Source organism: Corvus kubaryi, unplaced genomic scaffold (assembly GCF_017639235.1).
Source record: "Corvus kubaryi isolate FWS band 111438036 unplaced genomic scaffold, C.kubaryi_AGA036_p1.0 37341, whole genome shotgun sequence".
NCBI classification, from domain to species: Eukaryota; Metazoa; Chordata; class Aves; order Passeriformes; family Corvidae; genus Corvus; species Corvus kubaryi.
In genome coordinates this window covers 10,488,788-10,508,161 of record NW_024581112.1, presented here as the reverse complement: position 1 = coordinate 10,508,161, position 19,374 = coordinate 10,488,788, and the positions used below count along the sequence as shown (strand labels likewise).

Here is a 19,374-nt window from a genome sequence, read left to right as displayed (position 1 = left end):
AGCACAAATAAATTTTTGTTAGGAACTATTTAATACCAATGTTCAAGAACATCTGATTGTGACTTCTGCTGTTCTTTTTCACAGAGCAGACTATAATGTTTAGTATTTTTAGCTGTAATAGAAATAATAAAATAAATATTTGTTCGTATGCAGATTTTTTGCCTTCAGTTTCATATCACTCTTTTTCCTTTCTATTTCACAGAAAGAAAAACCGGGAGACACATAATGCAGGTAGGAACATTATGCTTTGTTTGGTCTGGAAATAGGCACAGATACTTTGGAGTAGTAAAACATATTTTGCATGGAGAAGGTTCCTCCATAGGAGTTTAGTGCACTTAAAAAGCTTCACCCTATCAAACACCTTTCTGTGTCTTTGCATAAAATATCTGTGCAGATTGTTTCTAGTTGGCTATTTTCCACACTACAAAGGTAAAGTATGAAGAAGCACCATGCGCTGCCATTCCAAAGCTAGTAAATTAAGAGCTGTGTTCAATTCCAAAGGAAAATAAGTCATTCACACACAACTAATATCCACCTCTCTCAAAATAGCGACAGGTGTCCTACCTAAGAGCTTTAGAGGCTCCCCAGATTAGAAGTATTCCTCTAGCCTCTTCCTAAGGCACCCACTTGGCTGTTGACACCCCAGAAGTTCTGTGCAGATGTTGGCTGTATGTTGCAGGAGCTGCATCCCTCAGGCAGCACCCAGTCAGTGTCTAGCACCAATGGCATCTTCTACAAGTAGGAAAAGAGGGATGGACTGGGGAGGAGTCTGGCAGGTTTTGGCCTGGTTTATCCAGGAAATTGATGGCAGTTCTTCTTTCACTGAACAGCAGTATCACGTGGTCTTAACAAACTCACCTGGAAAAACCACTGAGCAGTTTCCATGTGAAGCCTGTGCAATGTAGTGCTTCTTGAGTGAGCTCAGGGTGTGGCCAATTTCTTAAGAATTAAGAAGAATCAGGAAACAGTCTTATCAGGTTTACTTCTAAGATTGCTGGCTTCACTGGAATTCCCAGTTCCTGTTTTACTTGTTGATAGCTCTTCAAAATATTTATCACCTGGGCTGAACTCTGCAGTATGTGGGGACCAGCTCCCTCCAACCCTATACTTGTTTAGTCATTAATATCTGGTCAAGCTGAGTAGAGTGTGGCAAATGTGTTCAAAACAAAAGAGTAGCACTTCACAAACACTGTGGTATCTGTATGTTTTAGTAAGATATATAAAGATTAAGTTCCAGGTGTCCTGTGTTTTAATTTTTACAGAGCTGCACTAATTAATATGGTAAATTTCTTGCCTAAGAAACTTTGTCTTGCTATGTTTAGTGTATTTAGGCCTGTCTCTGTCAACACCAGCAGTCTCTCCTGAAATACAAAAAAAAAACCAGTTTGAGAGCAGTAAATTGAAGTGACAGGCTACTGAAATAAGACTGTTTAAATTAAATTAGTGAGTCTTCTGTAAAGGAGCAAACTGAAATACACTCACCTGAAGGTCATAGTTTGTTTCTGTGTGTCACCAAAAGCAGAACAACTGCACAAATAAAAAGGTTCATTCAGCACAATGAATGAACAACACAATGGTTTGAATCCTGACAGAGCCATGACAGAATTTTTTCCAGGTTTTTTTTTGAAAAAATACATCTAATAGTTTTAATTTTACATAGAGCATGAAAATATTTCAGTAAAAAAAAATAGCTACATGAGAGCTAACTATATTTGAAAGAGGCTGACTGTGGTGGATGGAAAACAGAAATACTGTCTGTAAAAAACATGCCCAGAGGTATGTACACTCCTAGACTTCAAGTGTAGACCCTTTCTGCCATATTCAGACCTATTGAATAGGTAAATGATGTCACTAAAGGACTATAAATGAAGTATTTTCTGACCTTCTCCAAAACAGGTAATTAACTGGAAGTACTCTTCATTCAGTATTGTCTTTAGTCCCAGTCAGGTAGACCTTGTGGAACAGTTAAAACTTTGGACATAGAAAAGAGTAACAGATAATCCATAAAGCTAAAGTGCAGCTATGTTCAGTGTTGGCTGGCTGCTCTGTCAATATAAATTTAAAATTAAGCCTGGAGACTGATAAAATCTACATTATTTCTCTTTTGGTGCTAAATTTGACATTAGTATTTAAGAGGCATGGGTTTGCTTCCCAAATCTGAAACTGATTCTTTCCATAATGTTTGTTCATTTGCTTTCTGTGTGCCTAAATTTATTCAGTCTGCCTCATGAAAAGGATGTCATGAAACTGTCTTAGAAAGCAGTTTCAAAACCTGAATTTTGACTTGTAGGGACTTTTCTTTTTCATGAAGGGGTCCAAAATATCTCCACCTTTTAAAGATATTGCTCCTTACATTACAGCTCTCGTTTCCACTGAGTATTAATTCGATAACTGAGGTTTACTTCAGGGGAATTTTTTCCTCACTCAGGTTATTCCGGGTTCCAATGTGTAATGAAATAATGTATTAATGAGCCCTTACATTGTCCTAGTTGTGCTGCTGTTGTGCTGACTTGCCCAACCAGCTGACACAGTCCGTATTATTTTTGCTTAGTGGAGAGACATCGAAAGAAGAAGATTAATGCTGGGATAAACAGAATTGGAGAACTCATTCCCTGCTCGCCAGCACTTAAGCAGGTGAGTGTCCATCTAGAGGTGCATCTAGAGGTGCATACAAGTTTCCTGTCAAATGTTTAAATGTTTCTTTGTCCATAGAAGTATAAATACTAATTTTACTGTTTGTATTAGCAACAAGGCAAAACTGTCTGAATTAATATGCTCGAAAATATTACCAGTTATTAGTATTTAAAAGACTGTTTGTAATAGAATTCCTATTTGGAAGTGCAGGGTCACATAAATGTAATTACACAGATTTGAGCATTTTATCTGAAAGTGTTGCATATGACTTCTTATTTTTGTCATCTTTCATATAAGGGCCTGAAAACAATTCAGAAACTGAAATTATAATAATAGTAATTTAAGACACCCTGCTTGCAAAAGATGAAGCAAAGCAGTCTGAGGTTGATGCACAGAAGCATCTTTTTCAAGACAGAGGAATCTTCCTACCAAACAGTGGAAGAAATTAAGAAGTGAACAAAGGTTGTGCAGGCAGAATAAGCATAGTTTCATAAAAAGATGATTGTGGATGGGTTATTTTCTTTTCCCATATTCCCCAGTATACTACTTTCAGAATTATGCATATACCTCCCTGGGTAGTTGTTTCATGTTTGTTTCTTTCCTAATAAAATATTTACAAGGCAGTATCCTGGAAATTTCATGTGATGTGTATGTTTATTAGTGAACATGAATTTTGGGCTGATGAACAAGAAACGGTGCTGGCTGTTCAGGATCTGTGGCCTTAGTATTATCCACCTCTGGGCATCAGGAAGTGTCAGCTCCAGCATTGAAAATGTTATTCTGTAAAATCTCATGGCATTTTAGAGTCAGTATCACTCAAAAAACCTGTAGTTCATCTTGCATAAACAACCTCCAAAAAAACTCAACCCAAACCAAAAGAAAACAAACCCTACCCCGTGATATTCAGAGCATATTTTTAAAGTAAAGACCTCTTGGAAAAAGTGCAGCCTCATCACTAATGGCTTTACAAATTCTAGACCTTTGTCCTGTGTATTTTCTTTTGCAGAGCAAGAACATGATCCTGGATCAGGCCTTTAAGTATATAACAGAAATGAAAAGACAGAATGATGAACTTCTGTTAAATGGAGGGAGCAATGAGCAGGGTAAGTACAGATGCTGCTGGGGGCTCTAGAATTTCTGTCCCTCACTTCTTCTGTGTCTCTGTACTGACGAACAACAAAGCCTGGATCCACAAATGGGAATCCCAAGACATCATGCACATATAGGAAAAATACAGCTGCTTAGAATATCTTGAAACAAAAAGCCAATTGAATGCCCAAGTGAGTATTCTTGCACATAGCTATGAGTAATTACAGAGCTTATAGGTGATGTGGCATCATCTGGTAAATTCTGTCCCAGTTTATTCTACTGTAGTGACCAGAATGATTTCTGACAAACTTCAGTTAGATTTTTTTTAATCGAAAAGATGAATCTTCCTTCATTCATAAACCTTCTTTTTTTTCCTTTGAAAAGCTGTAAAAGTTAAAATGGCTCGTTTTATAAAAATACAATGCATCATATAAAATTTACTTGAATAGATGTGTAAAAGTACAGTGATAGAAGTATGACAGAAATCATCTCAAAGCTAATCTTGTAGTTTGTGATTTTTCTTTCTGTTTTATTGTGATTTTCCCAGTTTGGTGAGCCATCTTTCAGGCGCGTTGCCAGTTTTGTGGCTTTACACAAATGCTTTGTATTTCATTTTGGCTGTAATTTTTAGATGTAATGAAACTTAATTCTCCTGGAAAGCTGTGACATTAACAATTAAATAAAAACAGTTTTGGTGTTTGCAAAAAAGCAGGAAAAAGAAAAAGATTCATGTGCTTGTCTTTCCTTCGGGAATTAAACAATTTTGATTAGCATTCAGTTTCATCCAAGTTAGTCCTGATGTTTTTTTCTAAGTAATTTGACATATCCAGCTATTGGTAATAGAATAGTCTGTGAAATTCATTCACTTCCTCACTCAGTAGAGAGATTTATCAGGACAAGAGTCTTCACTTAGGTTGTGCTAACCATTTGAAAAGAACATACATTATTAACGATTTGTTCAAATTATTTCACCAATTTATTTCATTGCTACACAGTGTTTACTCTCTAAGTCATGTGGTAACATTATTTCATTATTTGCTCTGGTGCTGATGTAATGGAGTGCTCTCACTGTTTTGTAGCTGAAGAGATAAAAAAGCTCCGGAAACAGTTGGACGAACTGCAAAAGGAAAATGGGAGATACATCGAGCTACTGAAAGCAAATGATATTTGCCTGTATGATGATCCTACAATCCACTGGAAAGGAAACCTCAAAAATGCCAAAGTCTCGGTTGTTATTCCCAGTGATCAGGTTCAGAAGAACATCATTGTCTATTCAAATGGGACTCAACCCAATGGAAATAACCAGGGAGCATCTGTGCAGGGAATAACGTTTAATGTTGGTCATAATTTACAAAAGCAAACAGCCAACGTTGTGCCAGTTCAGAGAACTTGCAACCTAGTGACTCCTGTGACAATTGCTAGCATTTATCCCACAGAAAATAAGCCATGGACGCAACCTACAGTTTCTCCGCTGGTATCCGCTCAGACAGCTCCAGCAGGGAATGTTCCTGAGCTCTCCACCCCGGAGAGCGAGCGAGGTGTGCCCGCCGCTGCTCCTGCCAGCTCACAGAGCACACCTCAACCTGCAACAGAACAGGAACTGCAGTGTTCTTCAAGTAATGCACCACAGAATGAGCAAAATCCCCCCAAAAGTAAAAATGATGAGGAGGGCACTAAATCAACAAAGAAAACACTCCCGCAGGGAGCTAGCCTTCCTTCCAGTGCCTCCGTGGAAGCCTCCCAAGTTCAACAGGTGAATGCAACTTGCTCAAATACACACAATTCCAGGAGTGACGTCCAGGAGAGCTGTGCTATTTCAACCACAGACACAGCTTGTGTGCCACCTGTGAGACTGTCTACTGCAGAGAGCTGCTCTTCTGTAAAGGTCCTCAGAAGTACCGACATGGTCAGCAGTGCTGGGACGCCTGTGACGTCTGCAGCAGAAGGAGTTAAGGCTGTGACAGCAATAAGCACTCTGGCTGTCAGTCCCCTGGAAAACTGCTGGTCTTTTTCAGGCTCTTCAGGTGTTGGCACTTCAGACTTGAAAAACATGAGTAGCCTTACCCGGATGCCTTCAGCTGGGAACACACAGACCACGTGGACAACTTTACAGCTGGCAGGAAACACTGTTCAGCCGCTGAGCCAAACGCCATCCGGGATAATGACTGCCCTCCTCAACGAGCCAGTCAATGGTGCTGGGACTGTGTCTTCTGCCCACAGCAGGCCTTTGACTACAAGTATCAGTTTGCATGCTTCTCTGCCTGGGGATGGCCAGGCAGCTGAACAGATTGTAGTTACCGTGCCCTCGTGCCCACCCGTACCTATACAGCCTTTAATCAGCCAGCCACAGGTTAAAGCTCAGGCTGCAGGAAATATCCTTCCATTAAACTCAGCTATGCAGGTGATTCAGATGGCTCAGCCAGTCGCCTCAGCTGTGACAGGAGCACCAGCTAACCAGAATGTCATCATTCTCCAGCCTCCAAACCCTGCTCCGTGCCCGCCCATTGTGAGAGCCGAAGTTCCCAGCCAAAATGTTAGTCAGCAAATTGTAATTATACAAGCTGCAAATCAGAATCCTCTTCCCCTCCTGTCTGCTCAGCCTTCTGCTTCTGTAAGAGTTCCCGTGAACGGGCCGACTGCAGTCGCCAACTCCAGCGGCTCCATGCAAAATGCCTCTCTTCCACAGACTTTTGGAGGGAAACACCTTGTCCATATATTACCAAGGCCATCTTCTTTGCCATCTTCTAGCTCTGCGCAGACATTTTCAGTGACAATGTCCAATCAACAGCATCCTCAGACTATCTCATTAAATGGGCAGCTTTTCGCATTGCAGCCTGTGATGTCTTCATCCGGAGCTTCAAACCAAGCCCCTATGCAAATTATTCAGCCCACCACCAGCGAGGATCCAAATACCAATGTTGCCCTCAATACATTTGGTGCTTTAGCTAACCTCAATCAAAGCATATCGCAAATGGCTGGGCAGAGCTGCTTGCACTTGTCTCTCAGCCACCCCACCAATCCTGCAACTGTCAATAACCAGATTGCCACAGTCAACTGTGTGTCATTGCCAACTTCTGTGGCATCTTCAGTGCCTGCAGAGGTTTCGGTATTAACCAGCGCATCTAATTCCATAAATGCTTCTCCGCAAAAAGCGGCTGCTGGCTTGCCATCCAGTGCAAAATCAAAAAGGACAAACAAAAAGCCAAGCACAAAGAAACACCAAGCAGTCAATAATAAAGTGTCTTGCCCAGCAGTTCCTTGCAAAGATGCAGGGAAGGTGGACTGTGCTCCTGTGGAAACGGTGGCAAAGCCTTCAAATGGCGAAGGGCCGCCAGAAAACGCCCCGGCAGCATCACAGGCTGTAACCACATCGCAGGCGGGCGGCGCGGCTGCAGCGAGCGGCGTCAGCGTTTCTGACTCTCCTTCCAAAGAGGCTGCGAGCTCTGAACAGGCAGTGAAAACCCCCTCTGCTCCCGAGCCGAGCTCAGCAGAGGCATCTGCTTCCTCACCGCTGGAGTCTGTGGTGTCAGAGCAGCTGCTGCTCGCTCCACCAGCAGCCAAAGATGCTGCTCCTTGCCAGCAGGCCCAGGGATCTCAGAGCCACCCGCCAACTGCCTCTGCCTTGTCGGAGTCTCCCAAACCCTGTGAACCTCCAAACACCTTAACATCCTCTCGTAAAGAAGCACAGGTGACACATTTGCAGGTTGCTGGGACTTTGGTAGCACAGAGCAACACAGCAGGTCACGCTTCCAAGGCAGGAATGAATTCGGAGTCCTGCAACATTGCACAGGATTCCTCAGTGGTAATGCAAGATGCAGACTTGTTGGAAGGACAGGGTCTAACCAAAATGCTGTCTGATCTCACAAAAGAAAGAACAGCTGTGGAAAAAACCTCTTCGTTTACTGTTCAGGGGGAGCATTCTAATTTTCCTATGGAAAACTCTAAATCAGCAGAATCAAATGTTGATTTGCCTGAGAAGCAGGAACTCTTGCTGATGAACACGGAAAGTGACACTCTCTCCCCGCATCACTCCTGCATCTCTGATCAGGAAGTAGTCAGTGCTTCCCTTATCACTAGCAGGCAGGCAGACTCCCCGATGTCAACCAGCTCTGGCAGCAGTCGAGGCTTCTCAGTTGCATCTATGCTGCCAGACACCACCAGAGAAGATCTCACAAGCAGCACCTCAACCAGTACCTGTAACAGCTGCACATTTTCAGAACAGACTGACATTGTAGCTCTTGCAGCGAGAGCTATTTTTGACCAGGAAAGCCTTGAGAAAGGTGGAGGGGGAATACAGGTTAACACAAGGGATATCATCTCTAAGTCTGAGGTTGCACCTTTGGAGAGAGAGCAACAGCCTTTTAAACCTCAGTCAGTGAAAGAAAACAACGCAGGGCCGCTGGAAGCAGCACCGAACAAATTCAGTGCTCATGAAACAGTACAGACAAATGACGACAGGCAGGTTGAGAAGCCAAGCTGCTCTGTAGGAGGTGTGGAAACATCAAACACTCCTTTGCAGATTTCCACTTCCCAGACACCCAGCATAACCAGTCTAAGCGTGAATAATCTGATACACCAGAGCCGCATTGTCCATCCCCTGGTGAGTTGCTCGAGTTTATCCCAGTCTTCAGAGCCTGCAAGTGTCCCTGCAACTGTGAGCCTCTCCCTTCCATCTAGCACATACATCAATCCATCTCCGGGACCTGCTCTGATGAGTGAATATGCTCAGGAGCAACTGAATGCTATCAGGGCAAGCACCATGCAGGCTCCCCAGCTGCAGGAATCACACTTAAAGCAGCAAAACCACGAAGGTCGCAAAGACTCTGCCAAGAGGGCCGTTCAGGATGACCTTCTGCTTTCTACAGCAAAGAGGCAAAAGCAGTGCCAGACAGCACCCATAAGGCTTGAGGGGATGGCGCTGATGAACCGAGCACCAGAGGGTATTGCTGATCAAACACAGATGCTAGTCAGTCAGATTCCTCCTAATTCATCCAATTCAGTGGCACCAGTGAGCAATCAAGGGCATGCTGATGGCCTCAGTAGGTTATTCCCACCCAACAGCAATTTCGTAGCGCCAGCTTTGAGACAAACTGAAGTTCAGTGTGGTTCTCAGCCACCACTTTCAGAGCAGCCAGGCCAGGCAGGGCAGCACTTGCAGCCAATTCAACATGTCCCTGCCCAAGGCATCTCTCACCTTCACAGTAATCACCCGTACTTGAAGCAGCAGCAGGCTGGGCAGCTAAGAGAGAGGCACCACTTGTACCAGCTGCAGCACCACGTCACTCACGGGGAGAACTCCATCCACTCTCAACCCCACAGTGTCCACCAACAGCGAACGATACAGCAGGAGGTGCAGATGCAAAAGAAACGGAATCTCATCCAGGGAACACAAGCCACACAGCTTTCTCTACAGCAAAAACACCATGGAAGTGATCAAACACGGCAAAAAGGTGGTCAGCCCCATCCTCACCACCAACAAATGCAGCAGCAGATGCAGCAACACTTTGGAGCTTCCCAGCCTGAAAAGAACTGTGAAAATCCTGCAACAAGCAGAAACCACCATAACCACCCTCAGAGCCATATCAATCAGGATATTATGCATCAACAGCAACAGGATGTTGGCAGCAGACAGCAAGGTTCCACTTCAGAACATGTGTCGGGGCACAATCAGATGCAAAGACTTATGACCTCGAGGGGCTTAGAGCAGCAAATGGTGTCCCAGGCCAGCATTGTAACCAGACCATCAGATATGACATGCACCCCTCACAGGCAGGAAAGAAACAGAGTTTCCAGCTATTCTGCTGAGGCCCTCATTGGGAAGACGCCCTCTAATTCGGAGCAGAGAATAGGAATATCTCTTCAAGGCCCTAGGGTTTCTGACCAGCTTGAAATGAGAAGCTATCTTGATGTTTCTAGAAATAAAGGGTTGGCGATTCATAATATGCAGGGCCGCTTGTCAGTTGACCACACAGTTGGCTCGGATGTGCAGCGTCTTTCTGACTGCCAAACATTTAAGCCCTCTGGACCCAATCAGCAACCGCCGGGCAATTTTGATGTACAGGCTTCAAGAAACAGTGAAATTGGCAATTCTGTGTCATCCCTCCGGGGCATGCAGTCACAAGCATTCCGAATTGGTCAGAATGCTGCACCATCCATAGAGAGACAGAAGAGACTGCCCTACCCGCCAGTACAGGGTATTCCAATGGGGAATACCCTGCCATCAAGGGAGAATGAAAACACATGCCACCAAAGTTTCATGCAGAGCTTGCTCGCCCCTCACCTTGGAGATCAAGTCAGTGGAAGCCAAAGATCAATCCCAGAACATCAAAGGAACACGCAGTGCGGTGCCTCCTCCACAATTGAGTACAACTGTCCCCCAGCACGAGAGAGTGTCCACATCCGAAGGGATGGTGATGGCCAGAGCAGGGAAAGCTGTGACATGTCCATTGGGGCAATTAACACAAGGAACAGCTCATTGACTATTCCTTTTTCGAGTTCTTCTTCCTCAGGAGACATTCAGGGTCGCAATACAAGCCCAAACATCTCTGTGCAGAAGTCCAACCCCATGAGGATGACAGACAGTCATGGAACTAAGAACCACATGAACACACCCGTTTCCAGCAATATGCATGGAGTTGCGAGGCCAACTCACCCTCACCCTGCAGTTTCTCACGGAAATGGCGAGCAAGGGCAGCCTTCTGTTCGTCAGCCAAATTCTTCGGTCACTCAGCGCTCGAGGCATCCTCTGCAAGACAATGGAGGTTCTAAAATACGTCAGCCCGAAAGGAATCGATCCGGCAATCAGAGACACGGAAATGTCTTTGACCCTAGTCTTCCCCATCTTCCTCTGTCCACCAGTGGCAGCATGATCCTTGGGCGCCAACAGTCCACGATAGAAAAAAGAGGAAGCATTGTCCGATTTATGTCTGATGGCCCTCAAGTGTCCAACGACAACGCAGCCCCTGACCAACATACTCTCTCCCAGAATTTTGGATTCCCTTTTATTCCGGAGGGTGGCATGAATCCACCAATAAATGCTAACGCTTCTTTCATCCCACCAGTCACTCAGCCTAGTGCCACTCGGACACCAGCTCTAATCCCAGTTGATCCTCAAAATACACTGCCATCTTTCTATCCACCTTACTCTCCTGCCCACCCTACCCTCTCCAATGACATTTCTATCCCTTACTTTCCCAATCAAATGTTTCCGAACCCAAGCACGGAGAAGCCGAGCAGTGGAGGTTTAAACAATCGATTTGGATCCATTCTGTCTCCTCCCAGGCCTGTTGGTTTTGCTCAGCCGAGTTTTCCTTTGCTTCCAGATATGCCACCAATGCACATGACCAACACATCGCACTTATCCAATTTTAACTTAACTTCTTTGTTTCCAGAAATAGCCACAGCTCTTCCTCCAGATGGCTCAGCGATGTCACCTTTGCTTTCTATTGCAAACACATCTGCTTCAGATTCTTCCAAGCAGCCCTCAAACCGCCCTGCCCACAATATAAGCCATATTTTAGGTCACGACTGCAGCTCCGCTGTATGAAAACTGGCAGACTGACTTCTGGTCTGATGTGTTGTTTATATATTTAAGAAGAAGGAAGTGGATCTTACTGGCACCCCTGGAGAGACCATTCATAGCATCACTGTTTGTTTGCCTGAATGTATGTAGATGGTACTTTCCATATTTATATACACGTTGTATTTCCACCCACCTTACTAACTCTAAAGCACCAGTGCCTATAGCAATGCTTGCTTACTAGGAAACAGTAAGGATGCAACATTGAGAGCTGTGCAAATATTGGTTGTTGATTTTCCAACAATCAAGTTTGATGTCTGATTGTCCCAAGGTAAGGGCTGCCCCCAGTAGTGCATGGAGTGAGAGCATCCGTATGGGAGACAGGAAACAAGTGCTACAGGTATCGGTTTGTTCCTGATGTGTTTACCTGAAACTGCACAGGAGCTTGAAATGGTTTGGGTTTCACTTTTTCCTTTGTAAAATATCTTCAAGAGCCTCAACACAAGTCAAGTCTGTGTTAACCCAGTGCTGATTGGAAAAGGCATTTGTTGTGCAGCTTTTGTCTGTCTGAAGCTTGTCACATACACTTGACTTAAGGCTTACTTTACATGGTGAAAATTACTGTGTGCTCCCATGGTCAGCAATTAAAAATACTGTTTTAGAAAATTTAGATTTCTTTAACCCATGACTTTCTGTTTCTAAGAATCTTGTTTGGATCTGCTTCAACTGTGGCTTCAGTTACTGCTGAACTCAGTCAATGTTTTAGTGTAGCTCACAACTCCTGGTGCAGTCAGCAGTGACAGCAGCCGTGTTTGTTGCCATTTCAGTGTTGGTTGCTGCAAGTTACCTCAGGGTGGGTTTTGTACCTTGTTTAGCACCTTCTTAATGTCCTTTTCTTTTTTCCCCTCCACTTTTCTTTGGCCCATGCTCTAACACCAGCTTTCTGCTTTCTGTGAGTGACAGCCCTTTGTTGTACCAGGCAGCACATGGGAGGGGACCTCAGCCTGTCGCATCCCACAAAATGAGTGGGAATTCCTGGGGCACAGTTTTTACTTGATATTGCTGATAGGATTGAGCCTGAGTTAATATCAGTACTCTGCACTTGAATGCACCTTTTACCTAAACCTGTGTGGCTGAAGGAGGGACATGGATGAACATGGATGTGTTGAGAGTGAAACACACGGAAGACATTGGGATTTGAGGAAGGATGATGTTTGTAGATGCATGAGAGAAGGAGTGAATGTGTGTGCGCTGGCTGAGTCTCCAGTACTTTAACAAATTTTGGTCCCATTTCTTTTAAAGGAAAGGGAAGAATTAGGTAAATTTTATTTATTTAATGTCTCTGCAGTGTGCTTTTTCTCCTAACAGGGCAGAAATATGTCTTTTATGTGTTTGGAAATACCATTCTGGGTTTGATTCTTCAAACAACATGGTAACTTGAGGTTCCCTTGCATGCAGTCGTCTCCAAGCTTGAAATTCTTGTGTGTTGACCGTCAGTGCATCATCTTGCTCCTGGGACCTGTCAGAAGCTCTGGTGGGGGCATGGGGAGGAGCAGGTGCCCTGGGATTCTTTGTTTTGTTTTGTTTCTTTTTCTTTGAAAGGTGGAAAGGAAGATATTCCTCCATGTCCAAGAACAGGACCCACAAAGAGGGACCTGAAACAGTTTTCCACAGCTTGGCTGCCCAGACTTTGGTTTTGCTAAGCCCTTTTACACTGATCCAGGAAAGTACGGAGGCTTTAAAATTAAAACTAATTGGGCTGTGTCTGTAGTCTGTCCTGACAATGTCTCTGCTCTTGTAATTTGGGGTCTGGTGTTTTCCTGCAAAGGTGAAGCAAAACAGTTCTGATCGTGGTTGGGATTCCTTGTTTAATTCAGGTGGAGCTTATCTTAAGACACTAAATCTAAGTGGTGGATCAGTTCTCTGTTTCTAATAAATAATTGAGTATTTCAGTTCACAGCAAGGCAGCTTCTCTCTGCCACAGGGCAGTCACTGACCAAGTGGCAGCCACTGGCCTGTGCAGGGGGCAGGGGTTAGGAATGAGTCAGTTCTCAGCCTCAAACTGACAGCCAGCTGCAGGTCTGGGTGTGCCCTGCTGAGACTCGACCAAAGGGGTGTCTCTGGTGCAGTGGGTCTCAAAGGGTCTGCCTCAGATGGTGAGGTGAGTTCCGTAACAGTGACTGTTCCATGGGTTCTGGATGGTAGGGATAGGGGGATTGAAGCAGGAGCCACTTTGTGCATTACACACTTGTGTGGTCTTTGAGGAGGGAAGCAAACCTGCCCATTCTTGCTCTCTTTAAATGGCATTCTGTGTGCAGCAATGGGTTTGGCTTTCAGGACAAACTAGTGAAAAATTAAGACCTGGCTTCCAGGACTTTTATTATATAAAGCTGCTAATCCTGCTTATCATTCCAGACTTTCACAGAATACCACATTAGTTTCTTAAAACTACACTACTTTATGATGTCTGTGAAAGCTGGAGAGAGCTTATAAACTTAAACCTGTTGCAACACTTGAATGTCCGCAGATCCACTTGGCCAGATAGGATTCATCCCAGAGTACTGAAGGAGCAAGCAGGACATACAGCAGGACCCTGCTCGGTCATCTACTGAAGGTCTGGGAGTCTGGACAGGTCCCTGCTCATGGGAAGGTAGCCAGTGTTATTCCAGTCTACAGAAAGGGCAGGAGGGAAGAATCCAGGGAACTACAGACTGTGAGTCTAGCCTGGGTTCCTGGGAAAACTGTGAAGATTATACTGGGTGCTGTCGAAAGAAGTTTAAGGAATAACGCAGCCATCAGGCACAGGCAACACGGGTTCACAAAGTTAAAGTCCTGTCTAGCTAATTTGATACTCTTCTGTGATAAGGCCACCCACCTAGTGGGTGAAGGGAAGGCAGTGGGTGTAATTTTTCTGCATTTTAGCAATGCTTTGGATACTGTCCCTCACAGCATCCATCTGCACAAGCTGTCCAGCTGTGGGATGAACAGGTTCATGGTGTGCTGGGTGAAGAACTGGCTGAAGGGCAGAGCTCAAAGGACTTACAGTGAATGGGGCTACTGGTCTGGCTGGCTACTGGTCACCAGCAGTGTTGCTCGGGGCTCAGTTCCAGGGTCAGTTCTATCCAATGTATTTATCACTGATCTGGATGCAGGAGTTGAACACGCCATTGGCAAGTTTGCTGATGATACCAAACTTGGACATGCTGTTGACGGATGCTTTGGAGATGGATCTGGATAGACAGTCAACCTCCTTGCTCTCTGCAGCTCCCTGACAGGAGAAGTGGAGAGGGAGGTGCTGATCTCTTCTCCCTGGGATCCACTGACAGGACACATGGGAATGGCTCAAAGAGGCACCAAGGGAGATTCAGACTGGACATTAGGAAGCATTTGTTTACCAGGAGGGTGCTCAGACACTGGAACAAGCTTGCTAGAGAGGTGGTTGATGCCACAATCATGTTTAAGAGGCATCTGGACAACATGCTGAGTCCTGAAGTGGATGGAGGCACGCCAAGCAGCTGGAGTGGATGATCTCCGTAGGTCCCTTTCAACTGAGATACCTGTTCTATTCTCTTATTCCTCCATATTTACTGCTGTTGTCTCAAGGTTAAGTGCAGTCCTGAGTATTCACAATAGAGTATGTCAGCTGTGATTTAAATTGGGGTTTTTTCACACTGTACATCATTTTCTGAAGAGGCAGTAACTGTGTCAGTGACTTTTGTGTGCCCCCTTTCTGTTTACAAAGACAACCAAAACCAGCTCCTCCTTGCTCACAGGATGCCTGCTGTGCAGGGAATCACAGCACAGGCATTTCAGCCATACAGAGACTGCTGGGATTTTGCAGGAACTGCACGATTTTGCGGTGTGTGGCTGAGAAGTACTTACTGTGTGACCCTTGGTCTTCTCTGGAGGATTGTGTTTTGTTGTGACAGGGCACCTTCTCGTCCTTCTCAGGGCTTTTTCTGAAACCTGATGAGACCAGGATGGAGAAATATCATTTCATTCCCTTCCTTGAACATGGCAATTTCTGTTGAAGTTCTGTGTGAGTCCCTTTACATGCTGTAAGTGACACTAAATGATCCCGTTGGTGTGGGATCAGGAGACTGCTGTGAGAAGAAAGATAGGCAGACCTCTCTGCAAGGGCTTCATATCAACGCATTCATCCAAATTCTGATATTTACACTGCTGACTGGCCTTCAGGTAACTTTAATTAAAGGAAAATTGGATCTGTTGTGTAGCCTTTTGGTCTGCTTGACTGTCCAAGATGGGCTTTGAATGCTGGGCCTGGCCTGGTCCCCTGGTTTGAGAGCAGCTTGTGGGTTTCATCTTCTCACATATCCACACTCTTTTGCCTTTAGGAGGAACAGTGGAGGGACTGGATATTTCACACCGAAAGAGAGGAAATTAGACGTTAAATTTCTGTTAGTTTTTAATTATTAAATTGTTTGGGGTTTTCCTTGTCACTGTAAACTAATCTTGCCTGGCATTCCACATCCACCAGGCTTCTTGCACTTAGTTTTGTAGGTAAGTTTGTGGCACTGACATGTTGGTGTCTCAGTGTTTCCCCAGGGCCTCAGGTTCTGCTCTAAAGAAGAAGAGCAATTGCAACATCTTACACATCCTTCTTTTCTTTATTTTCCCTTTCCCCTCCCACTGAACTTGTGCTTAGCCATCAAGTTGATAAAGCTCACCTTACCTTGACCTGTGCTTGGAGAGGGCAGTTTGAAAAAGGAGCTTCTGCAGATGGAATGATTCTGGTTTACTTGTTATGAAAACCATTTGACAAGCAAATCCATTTTCTTCAGCAAGCATCAATGTCAACATTTATCTTTTTCTCCTGAAGACTACCCAGGAATTAACGGTTCCTTTGTTTTTCAAGATGTACTTGGAAAAGATTTTGTGGGTTTAGCTGTGATTTGTTAGCCTGAGAATTGCATATTCTCTTCCATAATTCTTTTTTTTGAAGGCTACTTATACAGGGTTTGTTTTGGCTTTGAAGGAAAGAAAAATACCCAGTACTGCTTAATTTAGAAAAATCAGCAGTGGAAGGGAAAGGTTGGGCACTACCTCTGGGGTGGGACTGCCACAGCTGACAGGCATTGTGTGGCTGTGGGTTTCAGCTTGGCCTAAATGACTCCAACAAACAATAATAAATAATATTGGGCTGGATTGCCCAATATTATTTATTATTGCCCAACATATGTCAGTGTAGTCCATATTAGTCCCTTAAACAGCCTAGGAGAGTAAGAGGAGAGATAGACTAAACTGAAAGCAGGCAATAAAATATAAATGTGTTAGTATTTATATACCTTTTTCTTGAGAGAAAGGACCTCATTTAGGAACAGTTAAAGAAAATAAGAACTGAAGTGATTTGAGCTGGGGGCTGAGCCTTACTGGGATGGGTTTTCCAGCTCATGCTTCCAGCTCATCACTGTGCTGCTGCCCAGGTGGAAGAGCACCTCTCTGAAAAAAAAATAAATGCACTGTGCGAGTCCAGAGCCTCCTGAACTTTGCACAGATTTCCTACTGCACTTTAAAGCTGTGCTGCTGCTGCTGTGGTTGGTGACTGTAGTGCTGTTGCAGGAAATAAGTCGTGTGGCAGGGCAACTTGCAGAGGGCATGGCTGGAGAAGAGGGGCCCTTTAATTATTTCTGGTGTCCTGTTGTCTTTTCACGTTTCTCTGAGGTACTTGTGCAGTCCTGGCTCAAGGACTCAGTAAACTCCCGCTGTTTCTGGATGACTGAGTGTGCTAAGAGCTGTCATCTTTTGCTGTTCCCCTAGTAAGTTTCATGCTCCTCGCTTTAATAATGATCCCACTTTCACTGGCAAGACAGAATAGAATTGAATCAGTTTATACCAGATCAGTCATATTTGCTTTTCTGATACAGTGCTGTAAGGAGCTCCATTCCTTGCTATCACCTGACCTGTTACCACCTACTGCTGTTCCCTTCTCCCACTGCCATGATCCAGCATGGGTAGCAGACACAGGTTTGTGTGAGAGTGTTTTCAATTTCCTACTGCTTCTGCCATCCATAAATTGGAAACCTCAGAGCACCAGGGCTTTATTCCCACTCAGAGTAGGTTACTCCGTGGTGAAAGATTTAGCAGAGATTTTTAGTCCTGACAACACAAATTCATACTCTCTGCGAGCAAGCCCTGCTTAGTTACACAGACACCATTCATTATTTGTTGATACTGGTTTTTCTGAGATTAATTTTTTTTAAAAGGCTTTTTTTTCTGCCTCACCAGAAGTATCTTTACAAGGTTTTCACATTTGCAATATGTGCTGCTGTTCTGGCAATCACAGGTGTGAAACAACAGAGCTCGTGGGGGGTTGGACCCTGTTCCTGCCTGCTCACTGTGAGAAGGGAAGCAAATATGGATTTTGCCACAGGAGATTAATCAGAGATGCTGTTGCCCTCCACAATGTAAATTATTTATATTCAGTCCAGAGTATTCTGCTGTGCTTCTGTTTTATACAGCTGTAAATGACTTGGATACGGTCCCAGTGGAAAGTCCTTACTATTTTGTAATGGAAAATAGGAACTCTGCAGTAGAAATCTATAATGAATGAACAGGAACATCATCTTCCAATTGTAAATAAGATCTTGCTCTGTTTATTTTGACATCTTTTTACAAATGTGTTGCATTCAGGTGTAAATATCCCAAACCCTGATCTTGTTCAGAGTTCTGAGATTTCTATTGTTAAATGTAATACTTTGTTTAATAGTTGTAATAATTATTTGTATAGATATGAACATGATAGTATTTTATTAAAAAAAAAAGAAAAACACTCTTTGAATATTGTGTTCTTGTTGGTACAGCTTCTTTCCCCCTGGAAAGCCATGCCATTCACTCTTAAGTATAGGTCAAAATACTTAAGAGTATTACTTAGCTTTGCTTTGAGACTGGGAATTTACAGTCAAAGTTTTCCACTGATGTACATTCTCTGCCTATGCCAGAGTTATGCACCACATTATTTGGAGATACAAAACTATGTAGTTCAGGAGAAATAAATACTGATCCTGTAGTATCTAAAAAATACATGGCAAATGCTGTCCCTGCTCCAGTGACAGTGATCACTGTTGAGATACAACTTCATCTTTATAAAATGCTTCTCATCACAGTCCCTTGCATTGGTTTTGAAGTGGTCTAAAACAGCTGTATGAATGTAAGGAAGAAGTTTTTTACAATGAGAGTGGTAAAAGACTAGAACAGGTTGTCCAGAGAGGTGGTGCATGCACCATCTTTAGAAAGGCCTGGCTGGACAGGACTTTGAGCCATTTGCTCTAGTGGGAGGTGTCCCCACCTGTGGCACCATTTGTTTGCCTTTCAGGAGTTGTGACAGCAGCTTATCCCAAGCATGAGCACAGCAGGGACTCCACTACCAGCCCATGGGCAGCAGAGAGGCTCCCTCACCTCCCAACACAATTCCACGGTGCTGCTCTGCTTTTACCCCTACACATCCCTCTTGGAGGTGAGAAAACAACAGCATGACCCCTGCAGGCCATGGAATGAGGGGCCCCCATATACCCAACAAGCTGATCATCCTTCCCGAGGGCAGGGGCCTGGAGAAGGACAGCAGCACTCCAGACAAGCTCCAGTTCTGGGGCAAGGGCTGCAGAGCCAAGCGTGCCTGGGACAGCTGGGAGCGCACAGGGCCCGGGTGCCCAGCCAGACCCGCAGCAATCGAAGGCTCAGGTGGCCACTAGGTGGGAGAGCTGAAGCACGAAGAGAGCCCAGCAGGCAGGGCAGAGCTAAGAGGAGATTTTAAAAATTGATGCATCAAGCTGGAAGCACAGAAGCAGCAGGGAGACGATTCCAACCCTTCCTCCCATCTCTCAGGCTTGAGGTGCTTCTCCTTATACTTAATTGAATTCTGTCGTGGTTTTCTGTTCGTTCTGTGCTGTTCTCCAGCCTCCCTCTCCCTCCCTGCTACCACCTTACCCTTCCATGCTGTGCTCATCTGCTCAGCCCAGCGAGCCCATATGCTGTTCTGCCTCCTACGTCGAGCCTTCCAACTGCTGTTCAACATTATTTTTTCCTCACATTTCAATTTAGAGAAGATAACCAGCTTCCTGGCTAGAAACAAATACAACCTTGGAACAAGGTCTGAGAGATTATGAAAGGTCATA

General features: G+C 44.4%; 1 protein-coding gene across 4 annotated transcripts in view; it reads left to right on the top strand.

Annotated features, from left to right (window-relative positions):
- USF3 (upstream transcription factor family member 3) overlaps positions 1–18,032 on the top strand; it is a 29,772-nt gene extending 11,740 nt beyond the window's left edge. For all 4 annotated transcript variants that reach the window (XM_042031163.1, XM_042031166.1, XM_042031165.1 and 1 more), the window contains 4 exons: positions 203–231; positions 2,552–2,634; positions 3,641–3,737; positions 4,803–18,032. In XM_042031163.1, coding sequence (XP_041887097.1) covers positions 203–231; positions 2,552–2,634; positions 3,641–3,737; positions 4,803–11,269 — 6,676 coding nt within the window. In that variant the 3' untranslated portion in view covers positions 11,270–18,032. The remainder of the gene's footprint in view (positions 1–202; positions 232–2,551; positions 2,635–3,640; positions 3,738–4,802) is intronic.
- The last annotated feature ends 1,342 nt before the right edge of the window (positions 18,033–19,374 follow it).